This window comes from Hermetia illucens, chromosome 3 (genome assembly GCF_905115235.1).
Source record: "Hermetia illucens chromosome 3, iHerIll2.2.curated.20191125, whole genome shotgun sequence".
In the NCBI taxonomy this organism is placed as follows: domain Eukaryota; kingdom Metazoa; phylum Arthropoda; class Insecta; order Diptera; family Stratiomyidae; genus Hermetia; species Hermetia illucens.
This window is the reverse complement of record NC_051851.1, coordinates 62,008,423-62,033,330: the sequence shown is the minus strand read 5'-3', so window position 1 is coordinate 62,033,330 and position 24,908 is coordinate 62,008,423. Positions and strand designations below refer to the sequence as shown.

At 41.9% G+C, this 24,908-nt stretch overlaps 1 protein-coding gene across 1 annotated transcript in view; it reads right to left on the bottom strand.

Moving 5' to 3' along the window:
* The window catches only part of LOC119652418 (cytoplasmic dynein 2 heavy chain 1), a 101,816-nt gene that overhangs the window by 40,152 nt on the left and 36,756 nt on the right, over nt 1-24,908 (bottom strand). Inside the window, exons 15-29 of the mRNA XM_038056541.1 lie at nt 24,473-24,689; nt 23,547-24,419; nt 23,307-23,489; nt 22,772-23,181; nt 22,233-22,703; nt 14,437-14,562; nt 13,801-13,935; nt 13,236-13,725; nt 12,474-12,881; nt 5,734-5,844; nt 5,552-5,674; nt 5,398-5,497; nt 4,974-5,206; nt 4,696-4,918; nt 4,314-4,645 (exon numbers count right to left, since the gene is read on the bottom strand). Of these exons, the coding sequence (XP_037912469.1) occupies nt 4,314-4,645; nt 4,696-4,918; nt 4,974-5,206; nt 5,398-5,497; nt 5,552-5,674; nt 5,734-5,844; nt 12,474-12,881; nt 13,236-13,725; nt 13,801-13,935; nt 14,437-14,562; nt 22,233-22,703; nt 22,772-23,181; nt 23,307-23,489; nt 23,547-24,419; nt 24,473-24,689 (4,435 nt within the window). The remainder of the gene's footprint in view (nt 1-4,313; nt 4,646-4,695; nt 4,919-4,973; nt 5,207-5,397; nt 5,498-5,551; nt 5,675-5,733; nt 5,845-12,473; nt 12,882-13,235; nt 13,726-13,800; nt 13,936-14,436; nt 14,563-22,232; nt 22,704-22,771; nt 23,182-23,306; nt 23,490-23,546; nt 24,420-24,472; nt 24,690-24,908) is intronic.

The window sequence follows — 24,908 nt, the reverse complement described above, 5'->3', positions numbered from 1 at the left end:
TAGGCCGCGTCGTCTGGTAATCGCAATGTGGCCATTTGAGTATTGCCATAAGCTCTCCACAAACTCATAATGGACTCATCAGCAAGTTTCCCCAACTTGAACTGTTCCATCAAGGCAGTGCAAATTTCTCCTTGGGGTGCCACTTTATCGAGACCTTTGCACTGTATATAGACCTCATTTTGGGCCCGTACTGTGAAATTCTTGTCAAGTGAGTTCTTGACTTGAGTTTGAAAGCTATCAGTCTTCGTCAAGCTAGAGTTTTTTCAACTTAAACATAAGGTCACACTTTCGGGGACTTCGAATCCGGCTGATATTCCCGCCTAGATCTTTTAGGTAGAGGTCAGCTTTGACTTTTTCCAATCTTTCCGCGTAGGACAAATTTTCCTTGTTGGAGATCTCAATATCCTCTGGGCGAATTCGCAATTTTGTTTTCTTCTTCGCGTTTTTATTACTATACTACCTTGGTCTATCCATTGTTTTCATTCCCCTTGGGGGACCCGCTTTCTCTCTTCGGTGCTTTTAGTTCCGAATCTATTTGTAGAGCCTTTTTTCTCTTAGGCGCCTGTTGATTTCCCAGAGGATCTACATATTTTTCCCACACTCTCTTGTTTGGTGGCAAATTGATTGCAATACCATTAGGTGTCACTTGGGTAGCCTGTGACGCCATTGGGGCAGCAGGGAATATCCTCCTGCTGCGTTTTGTTGTAGATTACTCTGATAGTCTTCACCATGGCTCGGTGCACGTTGTGTTTGTCCTTGATGAACTCGGAGAACTCAACTGTTTTTGCACCAAGTTGTGTGAAGGGTAATTCCTCTGGATCAGGGCTCTGCTCTCCATGAGTTCTAACTGGATCACAACTTTTATATAGTCTTTCTACTTTGGCATTAATTGATCTTCCCTCCGTTTTATCTTTTATGATCTTTGGCATTTGCAGAGATCGCTCCTCTTGAATATGCGGTCGGTCAACTCATTTTATTTTGATGTGGTACTTCGCTGGAACATTTCCTTTTCCAAATCTAAAACACTCCTAGCGTTAGATGCCACGGTGGCCAAATTGTCGACCACTGAGGCACTGCGTCGAGGGACGACCGGGAGCCCGCTTACTCACCCCCCAAAAGCCGCCGGTGCTGGGTTTTCGATCCACTGTACCATAAGTTTCCTCCTTCTCATGTCTTCCATTGTGGTTTTATGTTCTGGGTATCCTTCCCATAGCCATTTTGGTCCACAGATGAGCAAACACTAGCCCATGCCCAGCTAGAAAAGAAAAGTGCATGAACACATATTCATACATCAATAAGTATGCCCCAATCCATCAACAGGGGTCGCGCCAGTTGGGAGATCTGGCCACACCTCACAGATCTGTCTACTTTTCCTAGAATCGGCTATTCAGATACGGTATTTGGTGAGAAGGTGGGGGACATACTGAATATAGATATACATTGTGGGCTGCGTACAAATGTACTTACAGAGAAAACAAACAAAACCTTTTACACCTGAAGCGTATAGCTTCCGGTTTTACGGTTTGTTAGATAATATCACTGTTTACAATAACGGCTGACCCGACTGTATACGAAAGCATATAAAGAACACTTAATCCAACGATGAGTAACTGTAGTTTTTAGTATTCGAGATAAACCATTGAGTTACTCAGGTGGAGAGACATCCTACCAGAGAACCAGGCGTTTGGAGAAATTGAGTACTTAATTGGTATGGATCACGGTCTAGTGACTGTTGCGCAACTTAGTGAAGTTTGGGATTCGTCGGGATATTAATATCGGTGGAAGACAATTAATATGGGCCAGGGCACTTTTAAGAAAGATGATAAATCGTCTGTAAATACAAAAACAAAAAAAAAAAAACAAAAATAAACAAAAAACAACCAAAATTCTGGAAACGATTCTTATTAAGAAGGAGAGGATCACCTAACATGTAGCATGGAATTTAGTTTGAGGGACCCAAAAAATAACAAAATTTGTATATAGTAATCCAGAAAAAGAACATACACGTATATGATAGTGGGGTCAAATTTGAAATTTCGAGATCGACGCATGAGGGTATGATTGGATTCCGAAATGGAGTGGTTGGAGGTGAATCGATGATCATTATGAAATCAATGCACCTGTGATCCGAGAGTGTGATATCGTTTGATACTCTTCACTCTACGAAACGAGTCGCAAAGTCAGGAGATGGCACCGTGATGTCGATGACCTCTCGCCTGATCTCGCTGAAGAAAGTGAGTTCGTTACCCAAAATGAGGATCTGCAGATCGTTTCCTACCAGATACTCTAACATATGCGGTGGATTCTGACATCACATTCTGCTATTACCCTCATGCATTTACTTTTAACATATTGGATAGCTCTGATGAATGTTCCACTGGGAACTTCGTCTACGTCATAGGGGAAATATGTAGAGCACTAATTAGAAGCAGCATTGCTTGCGCCACTCGTTCGTGTTTTTGTCGGCTAAGTTAGGCTGTAACATTTTACAGTATACATCTTTTTGACTCTGAGCAAACTTTAATGCTTTGCGAGGATGTAACCCTTGCAGTTAGGAGGAATTTCCTCCTAAGCTGATCGCCGTATCGGAAGTGGAGGGATTGGTGTCGTGATACAAGACCCATCCATCGGTTTCGATAGCCTTAACTGCAAATGAAGTCTCAATTTTTGCCGGACGAGCTCTCTTTGTTGCCTTTTGTGTCGAAAAGTTACGATCGTTCGAAATCCGCTGTCGCTTCGGTTTGCCTTTAAGGGGGCTTTACACGCAACGATACATTGTAGCAATTTATCGTAACGATCAGATTGTTACAATTTATCGTTGTGTGTAAACGGGAGATTGTAGCGATTTATTGGGATTGGAGTTGGAGTGGATGGTTGATGCCGGCCGGCATCAATTTCTGGGAATCGTAACGATTCTTCACCTTTCTCACCAAACAACCGATGTACAGCGACAGCAACACTACTTCCTCCATGGTTAAAGCTTTTATAAAGACTGGGGGGTCGATGTAGGGTGACATTTGACAAGAAATCGTTACAACTTAGCGTAGCGTGTAAACAGTGCTCTACTCTTTCGATTTGTTGGAGCGATAAATCGTTCAATGAATTGTTACGAGTTATCGTTGCGTGTAAAGCCCCCTTTAGCCGCAGGTACCTCGGATGTTGTTTCCCCTCAACCTTGGCACAGCCCAAGGGTTGTGATTTGTTCGGAGGCGGTTTGTCCGAAGGTGGTTAGCCCGGAGGTGATTTACCCGAAGGCGGTTTGCCCGAAAGTGGTTTGTCGGGAAGCTGTTTGCCCGAAGGCACTTTGTTCTGAGGAGGTTGGCCCGAGGGCTGTTTGCTATTCGAAGACGTATGCTTACCCGTGGGAAAGACTTTAGCCTCAGTAGGTGGTATCGATTGTAGCCCGGTTTGGCACTTGAATAAGTGGAGAATCTGAGTCTAGACTCAGGTGCTACACTCCCCTCCGTGCAATAATAGCACTATATGAGGAGTAGTTAAAAGGTGTGGTGTTTGATGTTAGAGATAAGAGCCCTAATATAATTGGTGGAAACTGCAAAGCGTAGGCCTTGGAGTAGAAAAGCCGAGTGATGAACACTCAAACCTAAATCCTCTTCACGCAGCTGGACATCCTATTAGCTCACATTGAGTGCATGTTTACCTCTCGAAGGAGTGTGTTGATTGATATAACTCAGTATCCCATTGGTAAAAAAGATAGTCTGGTGGTTGAATGAGTACTATATATATCCACATCGACCGCCTTTAAGATTCATTTGTCTTTGAACAGTGAGATTCTGCGAAATGTAAGGGAAACCAGAACGCCTGAAGTTGGACAAATAGTGCTGGTATTTCAGAAGTACCGTTAGGATGGTTATACGAAAAGGCAAAAGAAAATATCACAGACAGTTGTGGTTTTATGCTAAACGAGTCCGTAGCAAGCTACAAACTAGTGCACTCTATAGCGGCTGGGCCCGAAGGAATTGAGACAGCTAATTTCGCCCTAGTCTTCTAGTAGGCCTTCTGATTGTCCGGCTGTTGCTTCACCGACTATAATCGAACCATTTTCAGGTAAAATTTTACGTGCAACGAGTCACGCAAATTTTCATGTTCCGAGCTCTTAGACTACAGTGTTTACTTAATGTACAGATTGGCGAAGCCTCTCACTAAAGTACCAGGGTCCACGCTATCAAAGTCCTTTTATAGTAAGTAGAACGTTAACATCCTATTCGTTCGTGTGTTAAGTGTGGAAAGAAAACACAAAACAGAAACGAACTACATTAAGTACATGATGTACTTTTAAAATCAAGTTCACTTACCTTGAGTTTTTGTAGTCGATTTTTTGTTGAATCGTAGAACGCAACATATATATAGAAATAAGTGGACAAAGCGTAGTAAAATTTATTCGGTGAATATTCTTGGAATGTAGACGCGAATTTCATAAAGTAAGAACTTATGGGAATTTCCTGATCACTTCGATTTAGGAAAGAAATCCACTCTTTTGGTGTAGCGATTAATGAGTCCGTGGGTGGACGATGCATCCATATAAATTCAGCATTTCTGTATAAAGATGGATACGTGCTTAGAAGATTCTGTAAGTTACAATTGACGGAATCCAGTGTTAGGGTTAGGCGTAGATTCTTTTGAGCTCCTGAAAAAAAATATATATTTCAAATTTCTGGACATAAAAAAGAACTTTACTCCTAAGGAAATATGATGTCAAGGATTCTTGATAGCCTTCAAGTTGTGCAGCACTCTTTAGTGGGCTAGCCATTGACTCTAGATCTTCACCGAAGAGATCTATGATTTCACTACCCTGTAAGATAGCCTCGATGGGTTTGAGAATGTCAGGTAGAAATGTTAGCCAATAATGGTCGATTAGAAGAATTGTAGTTTGATCGTCCAGGGCGGCAGATTGCATAGCCTAGAAAAAACCTCTTTGTTATCAGGTATTTTTGCTATTTTGATTAGAATTTTACAAGTTTGAGGTCATTATAAAAGTCTGCTAGGCTGTAATTCTTGATGCCTTGTGGCAAAACAATTTTGCAAGCAAGCAGTTGTGCTGTTAGATATAAGGATTCCGTTCGACGACATCCGGGTTGTCCAACCAGGACAATACTTGTACCAGGGCGTAAAATACTTCTTGAAACTACAGCGATTTGCTGGAGAAGTTCTGTTGTGATGCATTCATTAATGCTGAAAGATTCCGTATCTGAAATTATGAAACTTAATTATTAAAATATAATTATGGACATAAATGAGTAGAAGCATAGCAAACTGGTGAATATTCATTTCATGCATTCTTCTTGGCCTTTGTCAAGGACGTAACAAAGTGGATACAGCATGGATAAGCAACCAACCAACTTTTCTTTTAGATAAATAATCTTCATGTTTAAAACTTACTGCAAATAGCGCATAACTTTTGAATTGTTTCTCGCCATTCTTCTTCCTTAACACTTTTTAGAATTGAACAATCTGGAGATTTCGGGATCAGATAGTATTCCTAAAGTTAAATGCTGTTACTACTTGTTTCAGGTAGAATAATAAAGTGTTTCACCTCTCCTGAATCCGCCCTGATGAAATTTTCGAAGTGATTATGAAGGATGGAGTCAAACAGTTGGAGATCAGCAACCGTGGAAAGGCGCCATCGAAACATTGAACGTAATTCAGTTATTAGAGCCTAAAATTATCGAGAAATTGTATCAAAAGTGTCCGGTCTGAAAGATTATTGGCTCATACATCGTTGAAATCCTCTTCAGGGTAGTTGCCCAGCCTTTCAATGAAGTTGAGGATCATTTTTGGAGTGAAATTATAGTGAACTTGTTTGTCTACTGTAAAGTTTAGCTGGAGCTGTAATAAAGCGAATTTTATTATATATTCAATTTGCAATTTGTTAAAGCATTTGCAAAATATTTGTTCTTGTTGAAAAACTGCCAGAATAATTGCCACAATGCCATTAAGCAAGATTATCTCGGCCAATTCGTAAGAGAACACAGCATTCTTGTATTTCGGATTTTTGCTTTTGCCTCCTGAGTGATAAGACTCAACCCTGGTTTAAGGAATATTTTGTACAAAAAATCAATTCAACTAAAATAAAGTGTTTGTATAATTTTCTATTCTATTCCATTTGACATTGATAGTTACATATTGTTGAGGCCTGATTTGATTATGCTTCAGGTTAAAGTTACATAATTCGACAAGTCCTCACACGACTTCCTCACGGTGGCCGCTGGAAACTGACTTCGGGCGGGCCAAGTGTGTGAAGGGCCGGGCTGGGAGTAGGCTCATCCAACTGACGAGGATCTCTTTGCTTACTGGTCATGTGTTAGGGGCGAGTGGATCTGGCGGGGGACAAGCCGAAGTAACAGTCCGGGGATCATCTTCTCTGCACTGGAGAAGGTGCAAAGCGCTTCGTGGCCAATGAGGAGCTTGGTCCTTACTATGCGAATTCTGAATACTTTGGCTAAACTGGGGTGCCAGGGTGAACATTCTTCCCGGACTACTCGTGGGATCAGAACATGGACTCAGTTAACAAAATACGAGATAACAAACAGACGGAAGAAGAAAAGGTGGTGATGCCAGGCAGATTAACGGAGAACGAGCTGCTGGCATCCAGCCAGGAGTCAGTAGCGCCGAGAGCAGTACAATCGGGGCCGGGCGTAGCACAGTTATGTTGAAACCAATCGCAGCGACTTCCCGTAAGGACCCTCCGCAGCAAGACGGAGCGACAAGAACGTCGGTCACCTAAGAGCCAGTACCAGAAGGCCATGCATATTCTCAGCAAGATTGCTAAGAATAAGGAGGCCGCTATTGTCGACGAGCGAGATGAAAAAGACCTCAATGAATACCCTGGCGATTGTTGAGAAATATACCAGCAAATGCATGGCAGAAGAGCAGAAGACGAAAGCCACCGCTCTCAAACGCAGTTGATCTCAAAACGAGGTCAAGCGAAGCCACAAGCGGAGCAGAGCGGGCAAGAGTAAGGACGGTAAGCAACCTCTGGAGAAAAGTAAGCAGCAATAGTCAGCCGATTAGTCACGAACTGCGAAACCTTTCAGTGACGTGGCGAGGAGCCACTTATGTGTGGCGCTGGTGGATGGGAATTCCGCTAGCGGCAAACTAGCGCCGGAGGTTTGGACCAGTGTGAGGCCAAGCTGTCGGAGATGGTCATTGAGCATCTCCTGGACGGTAAAGGCAAACACATGGGATCCATTCCTCTCAGGTGGTCCGTGGGTTCTATGTTATAGCTTGCGAGGACCACTACTCCTGGGACTTCCTTGGTTCGTACGTCGCTAAGATCAGCGATGCCTGGGAGGGCGTAAAGCTCAAAGTCATCCCCTACGACGACATTCCCAAGAGACCGGTCGCTCGCATTTAGTTGCCGAAGATCCACATGGATAAGGACAAGCTCGTCCAATCCCTGGGCCTTTAATACCCCAGGATTCCCATGGACAACTGGGTAGTTAGCAAGGAGGAGGGACCCCAGGCAAAAAAGCTGGCCTTTTCTGCTCCGTATAAATGGAGGGTGCCTCTAGGTGCTGGAAATGGTAGAGTATAAAGTGCGCTTCGGAGTCAGGAACGCAAAAGGGGAAAGTAGTGGAGGAGATGAGGATCGACGATCCGACGGGCATCGACGAACCTTCCACCTCCACCTCCAATGCAAGGCATACGCTTCATTTGAGCCATTCTTTGATTTTATTATTAACGCAAATTTATCGGTGTGTAACAGGGGGAGTACACCAACCTTCCATTTCCCCAGCTCAGAGAACTGTGACGGTTGGAAGGAAGACCTTGATAGCACTCTACTAACCGACAATGGAATTCTTAGGCAAGCTTGGCACAACAGACTGGAGTCAAAAGTTGGGCCTCTGGAAAAGGCATTCTATACCGTCTTTAAAGTCTCGTGCCCTGCTAAATACAAGAAGACACTGCCACCGTGGTGGAATGAAGATGAAGAAGAAAGTCTCATAGCAGCTGCGAAGGTAAGGCATGCTTTACATGATGATTAACATTCTGGGTACTGCAGCTGTCGGCGAAAAATTGAACAATCGAAATTCTGTAAGTGATTCCTAATTTTGAGGAGAAACTATTCAAACGGGAATTGGGAAGGAAAATCGAACCACGTGTGGAGCAAAGTTCTGCTCATTTGCAATTTTATACCTCAGGAAATCCACCAACGTCTAGATGGTTTCGCGGAGTTATCTTCAAATGCATTGGTGATCTCCATTGGTCGACAGACTAAGTCGGGAAGATAATTAAAAGGTATATGAATCGAATGCCAGGGATCGATAAGAATGAGTTATACCTTGCGGTTTGAGAAGATTGGTCGATGAAGCTATGAAACACCTACTGCTGACAATGATAGGCGAAATTCTGGAGATTCGGCTGTCATATTGAAGCTGATAAGGAGGCTTTGTAAAGAGAAAAAAGTTACAATAGGAGCTACCTTTTTCTTGACAGCACAATTAGAATGTAAGTTCAACATTAGGTTAAGTATTCGGGTCGGTTTTTGTAACCAAATTGATGAAGAAATTTTTGTGTGATTTTTTGACGATCCAAGTTTGATGTTTGGTCTATATGCAACCAAAGATGATATACTCCTTGATGGAGTGGAATTTAGATCCGCCGAGTATGTTGAGTGTACCACCGCCGGAGGCACCCTTCTTTGTTACTATTTTATACATGAATTTTTAGGAATGTTACTAAGGAGCAGGTTTGACGAGCCAGAAATAGCTCAAAAACGGGGGAGGCCTTACATTGGATGGGGTGCAGAATTTGGTACGAAAAATTTTCCAGTACACACGGCGCATAGTTTAAATCAGGTTATTTTTTGGTCGGAGAAGTTTGCGCTTCCCCTCAATGAGGGGATTACTTATCTTGTGCTTAAAAAACATGCGGTAGAGAATCAACACACAGTGTCGATTACTTCATTGTCAACTCTCTACGAATTCATAACGTCCACTATTTGTGGAAGGGTCAAAGTGCATTTCGAAATGAATAACATTTGGTCCGGGGAGCGGAAGCGTTGCCGAGTTGGATCAAGGGTTTACAATGAGCAATTCATTAGCCGCTCGGCGGACGGTTGTGTCCTGAAGACCTCCTTATTAAGACGGAGGGGTTATGTGCGCCATCCAGGACGGCATCATCGCCATGCATGCTTATATAGCTCATAATGAAAGATCGAATGGAAAAGAACCAGAGCAGATTATCTGGTTAGGGATTGGAAAAATTGAACTATTTCGTTAATGCTGCCCTGTGATGGCGTCCGTGCAATACCCGGACAGCCATAATGCTACTACTTTGCATACGAGCATGGACTGATCACGGAAACAAGTCAGGTTTACCAATGTGAACCAGAAACAGTACTCGATATTTACGCCATGTATTGGGACCGGCAAGCTTTAAGTGAGCGCCACATTCCAAACAACAAGCTTGACGTTCTGTTAGTTAACAAGATGGGTCACTCCCCAAATATTACTGATATTGAAAGTTGTACTTGGAGAAAATGGTGGGCTATGAGACATTGTCTCGGGAGTCGTAGATGTTTTGGGACCCTAGCACATTTTGGTCCAAACCATACAGAAGTAGAATATAATGCTCCCGGGTTCGACGTTGCTCGAGGAATCTTCCAGGCAGACGGTTGTAGAGTGTTTTAGATTTGGAGTGGGAAAAAAGGTAAAAGGAGTAATCGAGTCACGAAGAAGGAAGGAAGGACTGAAGCGACACCAAATTGGAGGGCCATCGGCTGACGCTGCCTAAATGAAAGAATGTGAGAAAAGAGGAAAACTTCCAGATAATCAACTGGCGCTTAAAAAGAAAGGCTATCTGACCAGTCCAACGAACAGAACTAAAAATTTGGAAGGGGGAAAACGTGTGTTCCAAGTGAGAACGAAAGGATATTGAAGAAAAATAAAAACGGATGGACCGAGGCCATGGATAAAAAGAGGAAGAAGAAACCAAAGGAGCAAGCTCGCTCAAAGACCATTGTAATCTCCAGCTTAGAGAGAACCACGCTATAAGTCCCCGGAAACATGAGACCTGTATACAGTGCAATGATGTCAATGAGGTAACATCCAGAAAAGAAATCTGCGCTGCCTCGAATGGAAACAATTTAAATTGGATGAGCTCAGAGAGGAATCCATCGTGAGCTTGAGAAACGACCACAACGCGACCGCTAGTCGAGGCATCGTAGGTGTAGTCGACCAGTTCAAATTGGATGGGTTGCTTACTGTCTAAGAGCACATATTTCATTAAACAGCTCCTTCACATGTACTATGTTAGTTATGTTAGGACATTTTACAATGCATGTATTAGCGATGATCGGTCCGATCGGTGTTGAGAGTGTGGGGAGAAAGGATATATTGCCAAAGAGGGCGCTAGTGACGCAAAATGCACCAAGCCATACAATGTATGTAGGCAAAAATAAACGGTGTTCAATCTATCCTTATTCATTTTACAGTTCTTTCTTTCTTTTCAAGTCAACATAACCAACTATCATCCGGAGCCGAGCGCTAGAGATTAAGCGGAAAACAAAGCACTGAGCGAAAGTCGAATAAACTTCAACATAGTTTATTTTGTACATTCCCACAGTACATATACAGTACAATGGGAGAAACTTTAAGACCATTTAAGTCCAATATAGTTAGGGCTAATGTTTCGACGTAAGTTGATGAAGTCCAGAATTTTCTCTTCAATTCTCTGATCACCACAAATGCCAAAGACGGTAAGAAGTTTGGAAAGTACATTAAACGGGTGACGGAGTGTTTGGAAAGAGCGATCTGGCCAGGAATCATCGAGAACAGAGAACTACCCTTGATGCAGCCTAGAGCAAAAATAGTTCAGCTGTCCGGGTTCATTAAGGAAATGCACAACGTGCACCATGTTATACAAAATATGGAGAGAGCCGTTGGGGCCCTCTATAATAGGTCGCAGGAGGAGGAAAGGGCACCTAAGCAAAAGCTGAAACGGGCCGTCAGTGTCAAAGGTGTCCCAAATGACACTTACCCATAGTGCCATTGGGATACCACTAATGAATAGAGTATGGGAGACAGATGGTGATCATTTTGGGAAACAGCAGTCGTCAAAGAGGAAACAAAACACACTGTAAGTACCGAAGAACGGAACTAAAAGTACGGAAAGGAGGAAGTTTGAGCGCTTAGTGTAATCGTAGGCGATCGAAGCTAAACCTAAGCGTACCGAAAATGGTGGGTGATCCAAGGTCACTCACAAAAAGACGCAGACGAAATCCAAGGTACAAATTCGCCCAGAGCAACTGTTATCTCCAACAAGGGCAATCTGTCGTACACGGACATACTAAAATAGGTCAAAGCTGACCCCCACCTAAAAGATCTAGGCAGAAATTCGAAGCACCTAGAAAGGCGATCTCATTGTTCGAGCTGAAAAATTCAGCTTGGGCAAAACTGATGGCTTTAGAAACCAAGTTAAGAACTCACTTGGGGAGAATTTCAGGGTATGGACCCAAAAAGACGAAATTTATGTACAGTACTAGGATTTCGACGAAGTAACATCCAGGGGAGAAATTTGCACTGCGTTGAAATATCAATTTCGTTTGGATGGCCTATATGAAGAATCCAGTGTGAGTCTGCGGAAGTATGGTAGTACTCAATCGGCCACAATATGACTACCAGTGAAGGCAGTGAAGAAGCAACCAATGGTAGACAAAGTGTCAATTTGCTGGATTGTCTGCCGTCTGAGAGGGCAAATTTCATGAAAAGCCTTATAGTGGGACATTTCGCCAAGGCATGCACCAACGGCATCAACCGGTCCAATCGAAGCAGAAGGTGCGGGAAGAAAGGCTTTATTGTCAAGGTACCAATAGGGACCCCAATTGCCTGCTGTGCGAAGAATAGAAGGGACGAGATAACCGGCATATGGCCGTAAGTAGCAAATGCCCGAAATGCAATGAAAAAATGACTTTCATTCACATGAACCTCAATCATTACAGGGTCGCTCAGAATTTACTTGAGCAGACCACATCACGATACAGGAACGGTCACATGGCTTATGGGTCACAGAGTCGACTGCTGAAGCGGCGATGTGGGCTTGTGGTAGGCAAGTTATACGATCCCCCGTGAGTCGGTCGACCAGTGGCTTTGTGTGCGCAAAAATAAGTCGGGGTTCATTTTAGTGGATACAAGTCTCACACACTGGGATGTCCAGGCCAGCGTCTCTTGAAGATTTCCACCTCTTTAAAAAAAAGACAGACAATAAACCAACTTTAATAAGGTTCTGTTTTCCACAAAAGCAAAACATAGCAAAGTGAAAGCAAAAATTGAAATTGTGTTGTATTTGTTTATATTACTGTTCCTTATGGGTATTCTGTCCGGGCAAAAAAAAGCGTCACATTTTTGGAACTAGTGCCAATTGTGTGGCATTTCCAGGCACCTTTCCATCCATATTACAAAGTTTGAATAGTTGCTAAAAAGATTATCATTAAACATCGGATCAATTCATCTTACCTCCTCAAAGAATTGCATTAAATTTTCCACGACAGTTGATATCTTCGGAGAACTCTTGAATCGCTCCAAAATCACTTGGAGATGATTATGCACAATTATTTGCATATCCTCTGTTGATGGGTACCCAACAGATAAATAGGAATTTATAGATAAATACCGTGGGGATAGGTTCTGCTTTGAATTATTCGATGTCATTGATGCACAGACTTGAAGACCTGACACATTTATCCATTCAAGTGAATCCGAGTAGAATCCGTTTCTTTGAATCAACTGTAAGAGCAACTCAATAACGTCACTCGTTCCCCATTTATCCACAAACAGTAAGTCGATATTTTTTAAAAATAATAAAATTCGAGACTGTTGCGGTTTGTATTCTCGTCCTTTCAATCCTGATACAAGCAAGCAGTTCTGATGAAAAGAAACGAAGAAAGAGAGCAGAAAAGATATATTATGTATTTGTAGCGAAAAGTTGATCTGGGGGTGGAAGCAGAAAACTGATTTCATAAAGAGATTTCGTTGCATAATCCCTGATATTATTTGCACGAATCAGAAGGAATCTAATGACGGAACAACATTTTGAAATGAAGCCTCATATAAAGTTTTCCACTTCCACAATATACGCTAAGTTTATTAAGTTGGGGTCTTAGCTCAGGCTATTAATATTATTTCGCTTTATTTAAATAGCTAAGAACAACTGCTCCACTATGGTACTACGAATAAAGTGCACAAGATCCAATTAAGGATTAAAACAACTGAACTAACCTGCTTCAAACAATGCAAAATGTAGTTGGGGGTTAATTGTCTGCTGCAGTTCACAACTATTAGTTGGTAGCCTGAAAGTTCCGAAGAAGCTTGTTGAAGCAATATCGTCTTACCGCTTCCGGACGGCCCCACTATGATGAAAGGATTGCAAGAGCCCTCAAGAAAGTTTCGCAAACTATCCAAATATGCCTTGGCTTGCCCCGTTAGAATCAAATGAACTCCATTCCCAAATGTTTGGTTATTGTAGTCAGTTTCGTAGATTTCCACTGTGTCCCGGGGGCTATTAAAATACAAAAATTCCGCTTTCGATGAGTTTGGTACGTAAATATTAGCCATTTCCAGCATTTCATTTGCGAAACTATTCTGCATATCAATGGGGATGTAAGACAGCAAAGTTTTCGTCAGACGGACAATAAATTCATCTTTGCTCCGGCATTTTCTGATGCTTGCCAGTATCGACTTTACTATGCAAACACTCGGCACAATTATCCTGGAAATTAAATATTGCGTTTAGCGAGGAGGTATAACTTGGTTGATGTTTTGATTGGATGGGGTGTTTTCTTGCCTCGAAGCTTCCTTCAGCAAGCTTTGTATTGCGGCATTCAAATATTGGTCCAAGAGTGATTTCAGCAGGTCTGCACTTTCTTCTTGCTTTGTTAGCCAGGACTCGATAAGTGTATCTTGATGCAGGTCGTCTGAGCTGTAGAAACAAGCGTAAAATTAATCAGTGATGACATGACAACATATATGTATGCAGAGGTTCATGAGAGTGCGGAAAAATTACATATATGATATACATAATATCACTTTACTTATTGAGGTATACAAAACATTTTTATATAACATTCAAAAGCCTTCCATTCCCTGAAATCCTTCTTAATAGCGAAATATATGGGAGGCACTCCATAAAGTGAAAAGTGAAAAGGCAAACAATTATTTGGAAGCTTTTTGAATAGAAAAAATTCTCTGTTTGAGATCCGAAGGAAAGGCTGAATCTGCAAATTATTTCCGTCTCATAAACATATTTAAATTTTCTATAAACGTCACTCATGCCAGTCATTCATTCCAGGACAACGTTGCAAAGGAATAAAATAATTTATCTTGGGGCACATAAATAATAGTGAAATTCCCTATGAACATATGCTTCTACCAAAATATGATTGCAATTACATAATAACAGCACTATTGTGCGCATACATACCTTAAATTTATTATTCCCATTCTGGAGATTGTTGCAGGGGAAGCATGCGATAAGTCATGTGTTTCGAATATAAAATTCACATTATCGCGAAATTGTATTCTCCATCCGGACGGTAGTGTTAAAAGCCTGTAAATTACAATGGAAACAACAATCAATGGAAATCCTTGCTTACTTAACATTTCCACTGTCTGCCGTAATTATAAATTCATTCATTTTATTCATTATTGAAAACATAGGCCATAGATCGTTAATCACTTTTTAATATAATTAAATGAATACATTGAAAAGTAATTAAGCGAAACTGATGATTGTCGGAAGGCAGGTTTGTTTACAAGGGTTATGGTGTGCCTGGGGCAGAAAATTCCAATAAGTGCAAAGGAGAGTTTCTCATGAACAGCAGTTAATTAGCTCGCAAAACCCCTTTCGCCCTCTTTATATAATAATAGCTTTATATGATTAATTTTCAGAATGAATTTAACTGTTCAATGAAATCGGATTGACTTTTTTTAAAGCCCGGATCACTTTTTATGCAAAGCGCGTGGTTCATACCTGGATATGTTTATTATGTCATCTTCATTTGCAATTCTCCTCACCTATATTTTAATTCATACTTTTGTCATGGTGTTGCGCAGGGTATGTCTTTTATTCATTTCTTCTTTCAACTGGAGGTTAAGGATATCTCCTGCTTGTCGATAAAAAGGGGTTAGAATTTAGAGTTGGCTTCAGAATGAACGTGTAACAAAGTAGGTGCTGATATCGGCTTCGAAAGGGGTCAAGCTTTGCTTGCATGTTGCTATGAGAATATTGATAAACACCGCCATTGCAGGTGTCTTTATTTCAGATGTAGGTGAAATTGTTGAACATGTTCCAAAAGGACGTCATAAGACCTGGCTGACTACAGAGACGTGGAGTGGGGATCGATGAACGTAAGAAGTAGAGAGCTCCATGTGAGTTGGAGCCATCTCGATACGATGAGCTCCCACCGTGTGACAAATTAAGAGGCGAGGACTGCGACAACGACGGGTCATTGCGAGCCTTTAGTGTCCGGTGCCAACGTTCGAGCATCCCATTGGACTGCGGATGGTATGCAATGGTTCTGAGGCGTTTGAAACCTAGGAGTTTTCCTAACTCCGAGAAAAGAGTAGAATCAAACTGCATTCCCTGCTCCGTCACGATTACGGCTGGTACACCAAAGCCCGGTATCCATTCTGGACAGAGGGCCTCGGCACATGATTGTGCCGTAATGTCAGTTAGAGGTATTGCTTCAGATCAGCTGTCGATGATTGTGAGGCAACTCTTGTATCCGTGCGAGTCTTGCATAGGGCCAATGATGCCGAGGTGGATGGTGTGGAAGCGCTTGGCCAACCGAGGGAATACGCCTGCTTTTTAAGTGCTTGTTGATCTTACAATTCTGGCCTAAGAGTTTGCATCCTTGTTCATGGACGGCCAGAGGAATTTTCCAGCAACTAACTGGTTCGTCGTCTTGATGCCTGGATGCGCAAGATCGTGTACTACGTGGAATATTTTCTTGCGAAAATCGGCGGAATAAATAGTTCTTTTCCGGAGTTTGAGTCGAGGATAGAAGACTGCTGTGTCTGAGGCATCGACGCACACGGCTAGGGGTGCATTTGGCTAAGAAAATATCAGAAATGCAGCATCAACAAGCTGTTGTTTGACGGTTTCAAACGCCTGGATCGCTTCAGTAGATTACATATACTAGCGTGAGTCTCTTGTTTTAGGCTCAGACAAATAAGCGTTGAGAATCGATTGGTGATGAGCGACCTTTGGCACGAAACGACGTTGGAATTTAAGTGCTTCCTTCACCGTTTGGCTTAGGGATCATATGGAGTGGAGAAGACCAACAGCTATTGGAAGCTTTACAAATACCCTGTTTTTTTGAGATTATCGAACTTTTTCTTTGCAACAGATATTTTCTGATCTGACATTGAGAAGATGGGAGAACCGGAAGTGTTGATATGGTGCTGCACATCGTGCTTAATCTGCTGGGAGGAACTATATTCAGGTGGAAATTTTTCCTGGCGACTTTAAAGAGGCTGCGGGGTCTATCAAGGCTTCACTCTGCAACCACCAATAGCCTATAGTGACACAAGAAGTCTGCGCCTCATGTCAGGCCGCCAGAAGTATACAAGTGAATGCCAGGCGAAGTGGAATTGGAACGGATACAGACCTAAAAATGGAAAATGCAGATCTCTGGCGGCTCATTTCCTCACACGATGTTTTCCTTCAGATGTTGTTGTGTTCTCTGGCATTCTTAGGCTAGGCGGGAGTTAGGGAGGAGGTAGAAGTCTTGAATTCTCTAAAAGTCAATATTGCATAGGAACGGAACTAATGCAAGAAGTAAAGACGAAACAATTTCGAAATCGACTGCGACATGGTCGATCTGGTTAGACTCGGCGTGAAACCCAACTGACTCTATGGCAGATCCTGTCCTTGTTGCAGATATAAACAGATAATTCACCCTTGTTATTATGGTAAGCAAGACCATGCCTTTTCTTCTCAGCTCGAGTAAGGTGTTGTCAGAGCCTCCGTTGATATTTACGTCTCCCATTATGCCCCGTGAGTTTGGGTAGAACAATACACCCTAAATCTTCGTTGCACGCCGTTAGAGGTGACTAAAAGGTATACGAATTTGTGTGCATTCATCCTGCAAATTTGAAACTTTATTACTACCGAAACGGTAACCTTCATCCAGATCGAGCAGGCGGCGCGAGATCTTGGGCTGCACATCAATGAAGGCAAGACAAAATATATGGTGGCAACGTCAGCACCGAAGACGAATCAACCAACAACATCAAATCGCACTGGTCAAACACAAACACGAAGAAGAATAAGGATAGGAGAATACAACTTTGAGACCGTTGACAATTTCTCCTATCTAGGGTCGAAAATCACAACCGATAACAACTACGATGATGAAATCCGCGCACGGTTGTTGTCAGCCAACAGAGCCTATTTCAGCTTACAAAGACTGTTCCGCTCGAAACGTCTCACCATAGGGTCAAAGCTCTTACTGTACAAGACTATGATCTTGCCAGTCCTCATGTATTCCTCGGAAACTTGGGTTCTTAGCAAGAAAAATTGCGAAATCTTGGCCGCGTTCGAGAGAAGAATCTTCCGAAGAATTTTTGGCCCCCTACATGAGGATGGACGATTCCGTAGCCTACACAATGACGAAATCTATGAGCGATACCATGACCGTACGGTTGTGGATAAAATCCGGCTCAATAGGTTACGGTGGGCGGGTCACTTAATCCGTATGGATGAAGATGATCCCACCCGGAAAGTCTATAAGGGCAATATCTATGGTAGGAAAAGAAGACGAGGCAGACCCTGCCTAAGATGGAGCGATGGCGTGGGCCAGGACGCCAGACAGCTTTTAGGGATATCGAATTGGTGGACCTCGGCGCAAAACCGGGATGTCTGGAGTTCCTTATTAAGGCAGGCCTAGACCGGATACCGGTTGTTGCGCCGTTGATGATGATGATGATGATGAAACGGTAACAGCACCTTGAATAGGGGCTGAACTAACGACCACGCCCTTTGGCTATCGAAAACGAAGTATGATTGGTTTCTGGAATGTGCGCACGCTCCTCGACAATGGTAACCAGGGTGTCCCGAATGCTCGCGTTTTCCAACTTAAGCGGGAATTCCAACGATATAAGCTGAACTAGTAGATAAATTAAGATATAGTAGATTTGGGAGTTGTCTTCTGAATGTCCGTAACAGGAGAGGCGCTAAGATCGGCCTCGAAAGGCATGACCATCTGATGGTCGCTAACGTTCGTGTTGCGTTTGGAAGCTGCGACCCCCAATTTGTATGAACCCGCTGTCGTTCGACAGTGGCCGAGCTATCTTGTTGATCGGACGGCAGAGACAGAGTTATTCGCTTGAAAATATCAATGAGCATTGAGCTGCCATTCACCTTTTCTCGGGTGCTACACAGTTCGTCGGCTACGTCCCAAAATGCGTCATAAAATCTGGCTAGCTTGTGGAATCTTGGAAGCGGATCGATGAACGGAAGGAATTGAAAGCCTTATTGACTACGAGTGATGGTGGGTGCGATGTGCTCGAATTCCGACACCGAACGAAATCCCGAGAAGTTGAGCATAGTGGTCGCCGTGACAAGAGAGAATTAGCTATTGTGCTGATCAAGGAAGCGGAATATGTCGCACAATCGCTTGAATACTTTTAATACCATCTTTCGATGGTTCAGTGAAGGACGTCAACGGTTAACCTCTCATCCACGATGACGAGCAACTGAAGAGATAGAAAGAAGACTTCACCACGGTTCTTAACCGTATTACCATCCGGTGAGGTTCCTCCTCTTGCGAATGAAATGGCTACCATAAAATGCGGATATGGATTGTTCTTCCAAGCAGAAGACGATCTTGACGATCAATGCACTCACTGGACTTGATGGTCTCTCCAGAGACATGTTTCGAGTATGATAATTGGAGGGGCACCTGCGTGCTTCCTGCCTTTCCAAAGATAATAGCTAAAATAATCCAAAGAGCAGGTTGGTTTCCACTCCGGATCCCCATGCACTGATTAGATCAACACCTTACGGATCATTTTGAAAAAGTGCGCCTGAACAGGGAGTTTATCTGGAGTACTCTACAAAGGAGGGGCATTCCGGAGAAACTAGTAACTATCATTGGAGCGACATATGATGGCGCAAAGTGTTACGTACTGCACCGAGGTAAATCTCATAGGATTTTGAGGTCCAAAATGGAGTCCGTTAGGGTTCCATCCTATCACTGACATTATTTTTTCTTGTTACCGGTGACGTTCTTCGTGCTGCTTTGCCCGGATGACGTGGAGGAATTCAATGGACCATGACATTTTTTCTCAAACAAGTCGACTACACTGATGGCGTATGTTTGCTCTCTTACCGGATCATTGACCTACGCTAAATGGCTCTGGGTTTGAAAAAAGAGGTAAGTAGTGTTGGACTGGAGTGTTGGAACACCAACAAAATCAAGGTTCTCAGTCTGATGGGTGATCGCGCTCTCCCTATGTGCATTAATGAGGAAAGCATCGAAGGCGTCAATCAATTTTCGATCAAAATATTTAGGGAGCGTGGTTTCTGCGGACGGTGATACCAAACTAGATGTTGCCCGACGCATTAATAGTGCTAGATCCGCGATTGCTGCCCTGTTTAAAATCTGGAAATGGAGTTATCCCAACACCAAGATCAAGTTGAGATTGTTTTTTGCTAGTGTTCTTTCTGTGTTGTTATATGGGAGTAGCACGTGGAAAGTGTACTCCACTATTGCCCACAAGCCAAAAGCTTTCGTGAATGTCTGTCTACGTCATATCATCGGAGTTGGCAGGCCTGACATTATCTCAAACGGAGAACTTGGTCGCCGCGCAGGCCTGGCACTGGTATGCAAAGGATAGGAAGACGGAAGTGGCAGTTGATAAGTCACACATTCAAGGGGGCCTCGTCAAGATGGTCGAGACAGTGGGTCAGCTCAAGGGCACTTGGCGCGAAAGATTAGAGGAGGAGTGCGTTCGGGAAGTCGTGGGGGTAACATGTAAAGGCGATGGGGCGTAGGTGTGGTTGATGCGCTACACAACACAGGGGTGAATAGGAACCACCGATGTGATTACAATTTAAGTTTTGGAAAGTTTCTTTATTAAGAAATAATAGTCCGAGTGGTAGTCCTAGTCCATAGGCGATGTTTCCCCAAAGAAATTCGAGAGTCACGATCCAGGCTGCAACTATGGATAAACAAACAGGTTATACATTCTAACTGCAAAAATAAAGATACAATTACGTATCATATGTGTTTTCTGATCCATACTTAGGACATCGTGGTTACATACTCAGTGCATTGCTTTAATAGCAGCATGCTTGGTAGCAAAGATTGAGTGTTCGCAGGTATTGTAGCTGTTGTCCCTACTTTGAGGGCATTGAAAGATTCTTTGGGGCTGCGAAAAATATTCAAGTTATTTCCAAGCAGGTCAACAGAACAGGTCAAAATAAAATTGGGTGTTGAAAACGCAGGAGGCAAAAATTTAGCTTTTAATATTTTTTAATAATCTTAGTTTGCGGACTGTAGTTAAGTCTGCACGTTAAAATGCCGTTTACTTGTTTTCATTAAAGTGTTCGCAGCGCCCTCTAGCGTGGCAGCAGAAAAACACCTTTTTTTGGAGATGGGTGTATAAATTGTTCTGTATTTCAATAATGAACCTTGTTATTGGGCTGGAAAAATTATTAAGCATGCTCAAGATATTAATAAATCTATGGTGAAAAATTCGAATTTGTATTTTTATTCAGTTCTTCACAAAAAATTTCTAAAAGAAGCCAAAAAATGGTCTTCACACGGGATGACCCCCTTAAGAAGGGCTCTCATAGACGCAAAAGAGAGGCAGAATTTCAAATAAAAGGTCTCGATACGTACTCTTCAAAGTAGGCCGTGGTTTTGATATTGGTTGTATAGGGGAGGGCTGTGGAGGTTCTAAAGGAGCACCCATTTTTAAAAACAGCCCATTGGGGACTGCTCCGTTAAATTTTGCAGTAATATAGGAATACCACTCTGGAAAATTTGGTGAAAATGCTACTATTATTAACAAAGTTGTAGTAGTTCAAAGTTACCTATTTCATGTCAAATTACTGCTCTCTAAAAGATAAAATGTGAGTATCACGTTGAATTGAAAACTGGATATGTTCAAAGCATGTAGATTTTGCAAATGGAAGCATCGAATACTCAAATATTCTTATATAGAAGTCCCTAAAATTTCACACTTGACGCACTGAGGTTCCGGTTTCTGATTTCTGTATGTTAAATAAACAATAGAATGCGAATAGGAACAAGGATTTTGTTGCATAAAAAAAATTTAATAGTATGTATTATTATATGTTGAGCATAGCTTCACCAAGAAAGGCAGTTGACGACATCAGCGAGCTTCACATCGTGCCTCCAATTCTCTCTTTTTTTAAAACAAGTCAGAATACCAGAAGCTGAGAGCTTCGGGCATAAATGTTTTGTGTGAGAAATTTCCTATGCACGTTTTTCCATCCTAAAAATTCAAAATATTCCTTGATATATCCTACTCCACCGTTTACATGAGTTCAGTTTATATAGTAATATAGGCCTCAGGTTGCGATAAATTCATGTGAAATAAAAAATTTTGGCCTTCTATAACTTTGTTAATAATAGTTGGATTTCCAGAATTGTGTTTTATATTATTACTTATAATGGTACCAAATTGTACTTCAAGGATGAACCCGCGGGGGTTTCCGGATAAATTTGCGAAATATGGTAATATGCTATTATTATCGAAACGTGATGCATTTTGAGGCCTAGGCTTTTGTACGGATTTTGGCTGAATAGGCTCCGAGAACGAGATTTGTTACACTTTTCGCGATATACATTTTGAGTCCTCTGTCCCCTACGTTTCATCCAACGCCAGAAATAAGACCAGTTTCGAAAAGTATTAATTAAGCCCTTCCATTTGATACCCCACACGACCAAACCATGTGAAAAAATTTTGCAAAGGCATTTGGAGATCAGATACCAAACCCACAGATACGTTGTCACTAACTTTTGTGACAACTGGCTTAGCCGATTCCGAATAAATCGATTGCGCCAGACAAACAGACAGACGGATAGATAGACAGATGGACATTGGACCGATTCTAATAGGGTTTTGCTTTACACAAAACCTTAAAAAAGCCAGTTTCGTATTGTTACTTCACCCAGAGAGTCTAATATACCTAGTTTTCGTTATTAATTTGAAAAACGCTATAAAGGAAATCTCAACTCTTACTTGTTATCATCTAAAACTGAATTCAGGGCTTCTATCCATTCGGGATCAACATCTCCATCACATATAATCCACGATGAAATATTAGCTGGTTCTGAACTGACAGTGGCTGCTACTGATGTTAGAACACCATCGGTCCATTGGCGCGTATCAGGGTCAAGTTTTCCCAAAAGCTGAACACGGCTCATCGATTTTGGACTGATCACATATGACCGCACAGTTTTACCTTCTGTTATTAAAGCATGTCGAAGAATAGAAATTAGGGTTGACTTTCCAGAACTGGGTGGCCCAACAATTACAACCCCCATACGCTTTGTAAGTTGCTCACGGAGTTGTAGACATTTCGAGATTTGTTTCCGATTTTCTTGAAGGCCAAGTGCTGACATAGATTGCTCCAAAATTGTTTGAAAATCGGAAATATCACTGGAATCTAATGTCACTTCTGGAAATACATTTTCTAAGAGAGTGTTGAATCTGAAAAGATGAGAAAAATAAAAAACGATTGATACCATAGTACCTTCTAAAGAAGTGGAAATTGATACCTTCGACTATCTGAATTGTTAAGTTTCGACATTGTGTTAGATTTAAGAGCGCGTACAGCAATTTTCATTTCACTAGTCTCATTTTGAATTCCCAAATTTTCTCGGATTTCCCTTCCGCAAGCTAATAAAATTGTTTTCAGTTCCCTTAAACCCCAGTCATAATGCTTCTGAGCAGAAAGTGTTTTCTGAATGAGATCGAATAGTTCGACAATACGATTGCCAATTTTATCAGCCTCTTTGAATCCTTCAACGAAAAGCATAACCCGGAGGATTTCTCGTGGCTCTGGCTGTTGCATAACTATTGGCCGGAATAAAGCCTGCAAATTTCCAGGTAGTTGTTGTCGTCCGCCATATTCTTCTCCAGCTGGATTCAGTGTGACAAATATACCGCAATGTTGGCTTAAGGGAACCTTTAGAACAATACATAATTTATATATTATTACAGGTTTGCTACTTCTGGCTTTTATATAGAGTCCAAAGAATAGATTAAGCAAAAGGAAAAGTGAAAATCGTAACTAATAATGAAAAGCCTTACAGTTTTCTCCAATATTTCAACTTCTTTAGATTTTTCTTTCAGTGCAGTTTGGATTGGCTGTATCAACATTGAAATAGCAGAAAGAGTTGCCTCTTGCAACCGGTTGAATTCGTCGAAGCAACCCCATGCTCCACACTGTGCCAGTCCTGTTAATATTAATCCCATGGCCTCCGCATCTAAGTTCTATAAAAAATCATACAAATATTCACATTTCATCCGGTTTTTCTTAAATTTACTTACCTCATCACAGTTAAATACCAAAACCAATCGTCCCAGCATTCCACCCAAAGCTTTCACACATTCAGTCTTTCCTGTGCCAGCTGGCCCAAAAGGATTTCCTCCCAATCCTAAGTGCATCGCCTGCGTCAGAGTTAGATAGCATTTATGTGTCAGCGATGTGTGGACAAGCTTATTCGGATTTCCAAGAAACTCGTAAGAGTATTCGAATTCGGCATATCCCATTTTGATAACCACTTTCGACTCTTTGTTCAAATAGAATTTGATTTCCTGAAGCCAATTCCAGTCGCTCGCATTGGTCACATTCGCTTCAACTAGATGCTCCAGAATAGTTGCGTAGTGGACTAGATCTAACAATAAACCGCGAAGTTTAATCTGAAGAAGTGAATTCTGTGTCTGATTCTTCATAGAAGCAAATTTAGAAATCTCATCGCGAATAGATTTTAGTGCGGAAGATAGTGACATTGAGGAGATTGCTCTTTCGGTTTGCTTCGTAAACTGAATCCCTCTCGCGACACAAATGACTTGCATCGGATATTTGTTCAGAGCTTCATTATTTAGCTCTCCAATTTGAGAACAGTTGATTATTTCATTCTTTAGGGTTTCCTGGATGGATTGAACTAGCTGGTTCAACCAATTCTCAATTGCTCCTGTGATTTCAACCGGCTTGGCCAAATACACTGAGTCCCCTTCCGCAGTGCATGCTTTAGTAATGATCAATTTGTTAACTGAATCTTCGACGACTAAGGAATGGATTCCCGGAAATAGTTTGCTGATATGCTTTTGGATGATTTCAGGCTTAGATGCCTGCCCTAATATTTCTAGAAGGTCATCATCGCCAATGAAGTAGAATCTCGGGAAAGCATTTCTTTTGCCCTAGAAACAGGTTTACTAAATATTACCGATATGTTATTTAGGTGAAAACAAACCATGATATAGGAAATTAACGTATTTTGACATCGGGAAAGCTGGTTTTCTAGGGATGCTATTATTGAAGAAATGTTGTTGATTTTGAGGACCGATAAGACTCGGTTGTCGCTGTAAATTTCTCGCATAATATATTGAAAATCTTTATCAATTCTGCGGAATAAAGCCTCTTCATTTTTCAATGTGCCTGCTCCAAAGACTGGTTCAAGGTAGACCCACCTGTAAAAATTTGAAGGCTATTAGCATCTTTAGAAATTGAATCTGGGAAAAACAAGTCAGAATACCGGAGACCGCTTTATATGATGATGACATCATGCACGTCTTAGATTGCAATCAGTTCATATAAAATACAAAATACTCTTTATAATTTGGTAGGATGACCTTAGGGCGATTTTCGGGTAAATTTCCAAAATATAATAACATGCTATAATTCACTTT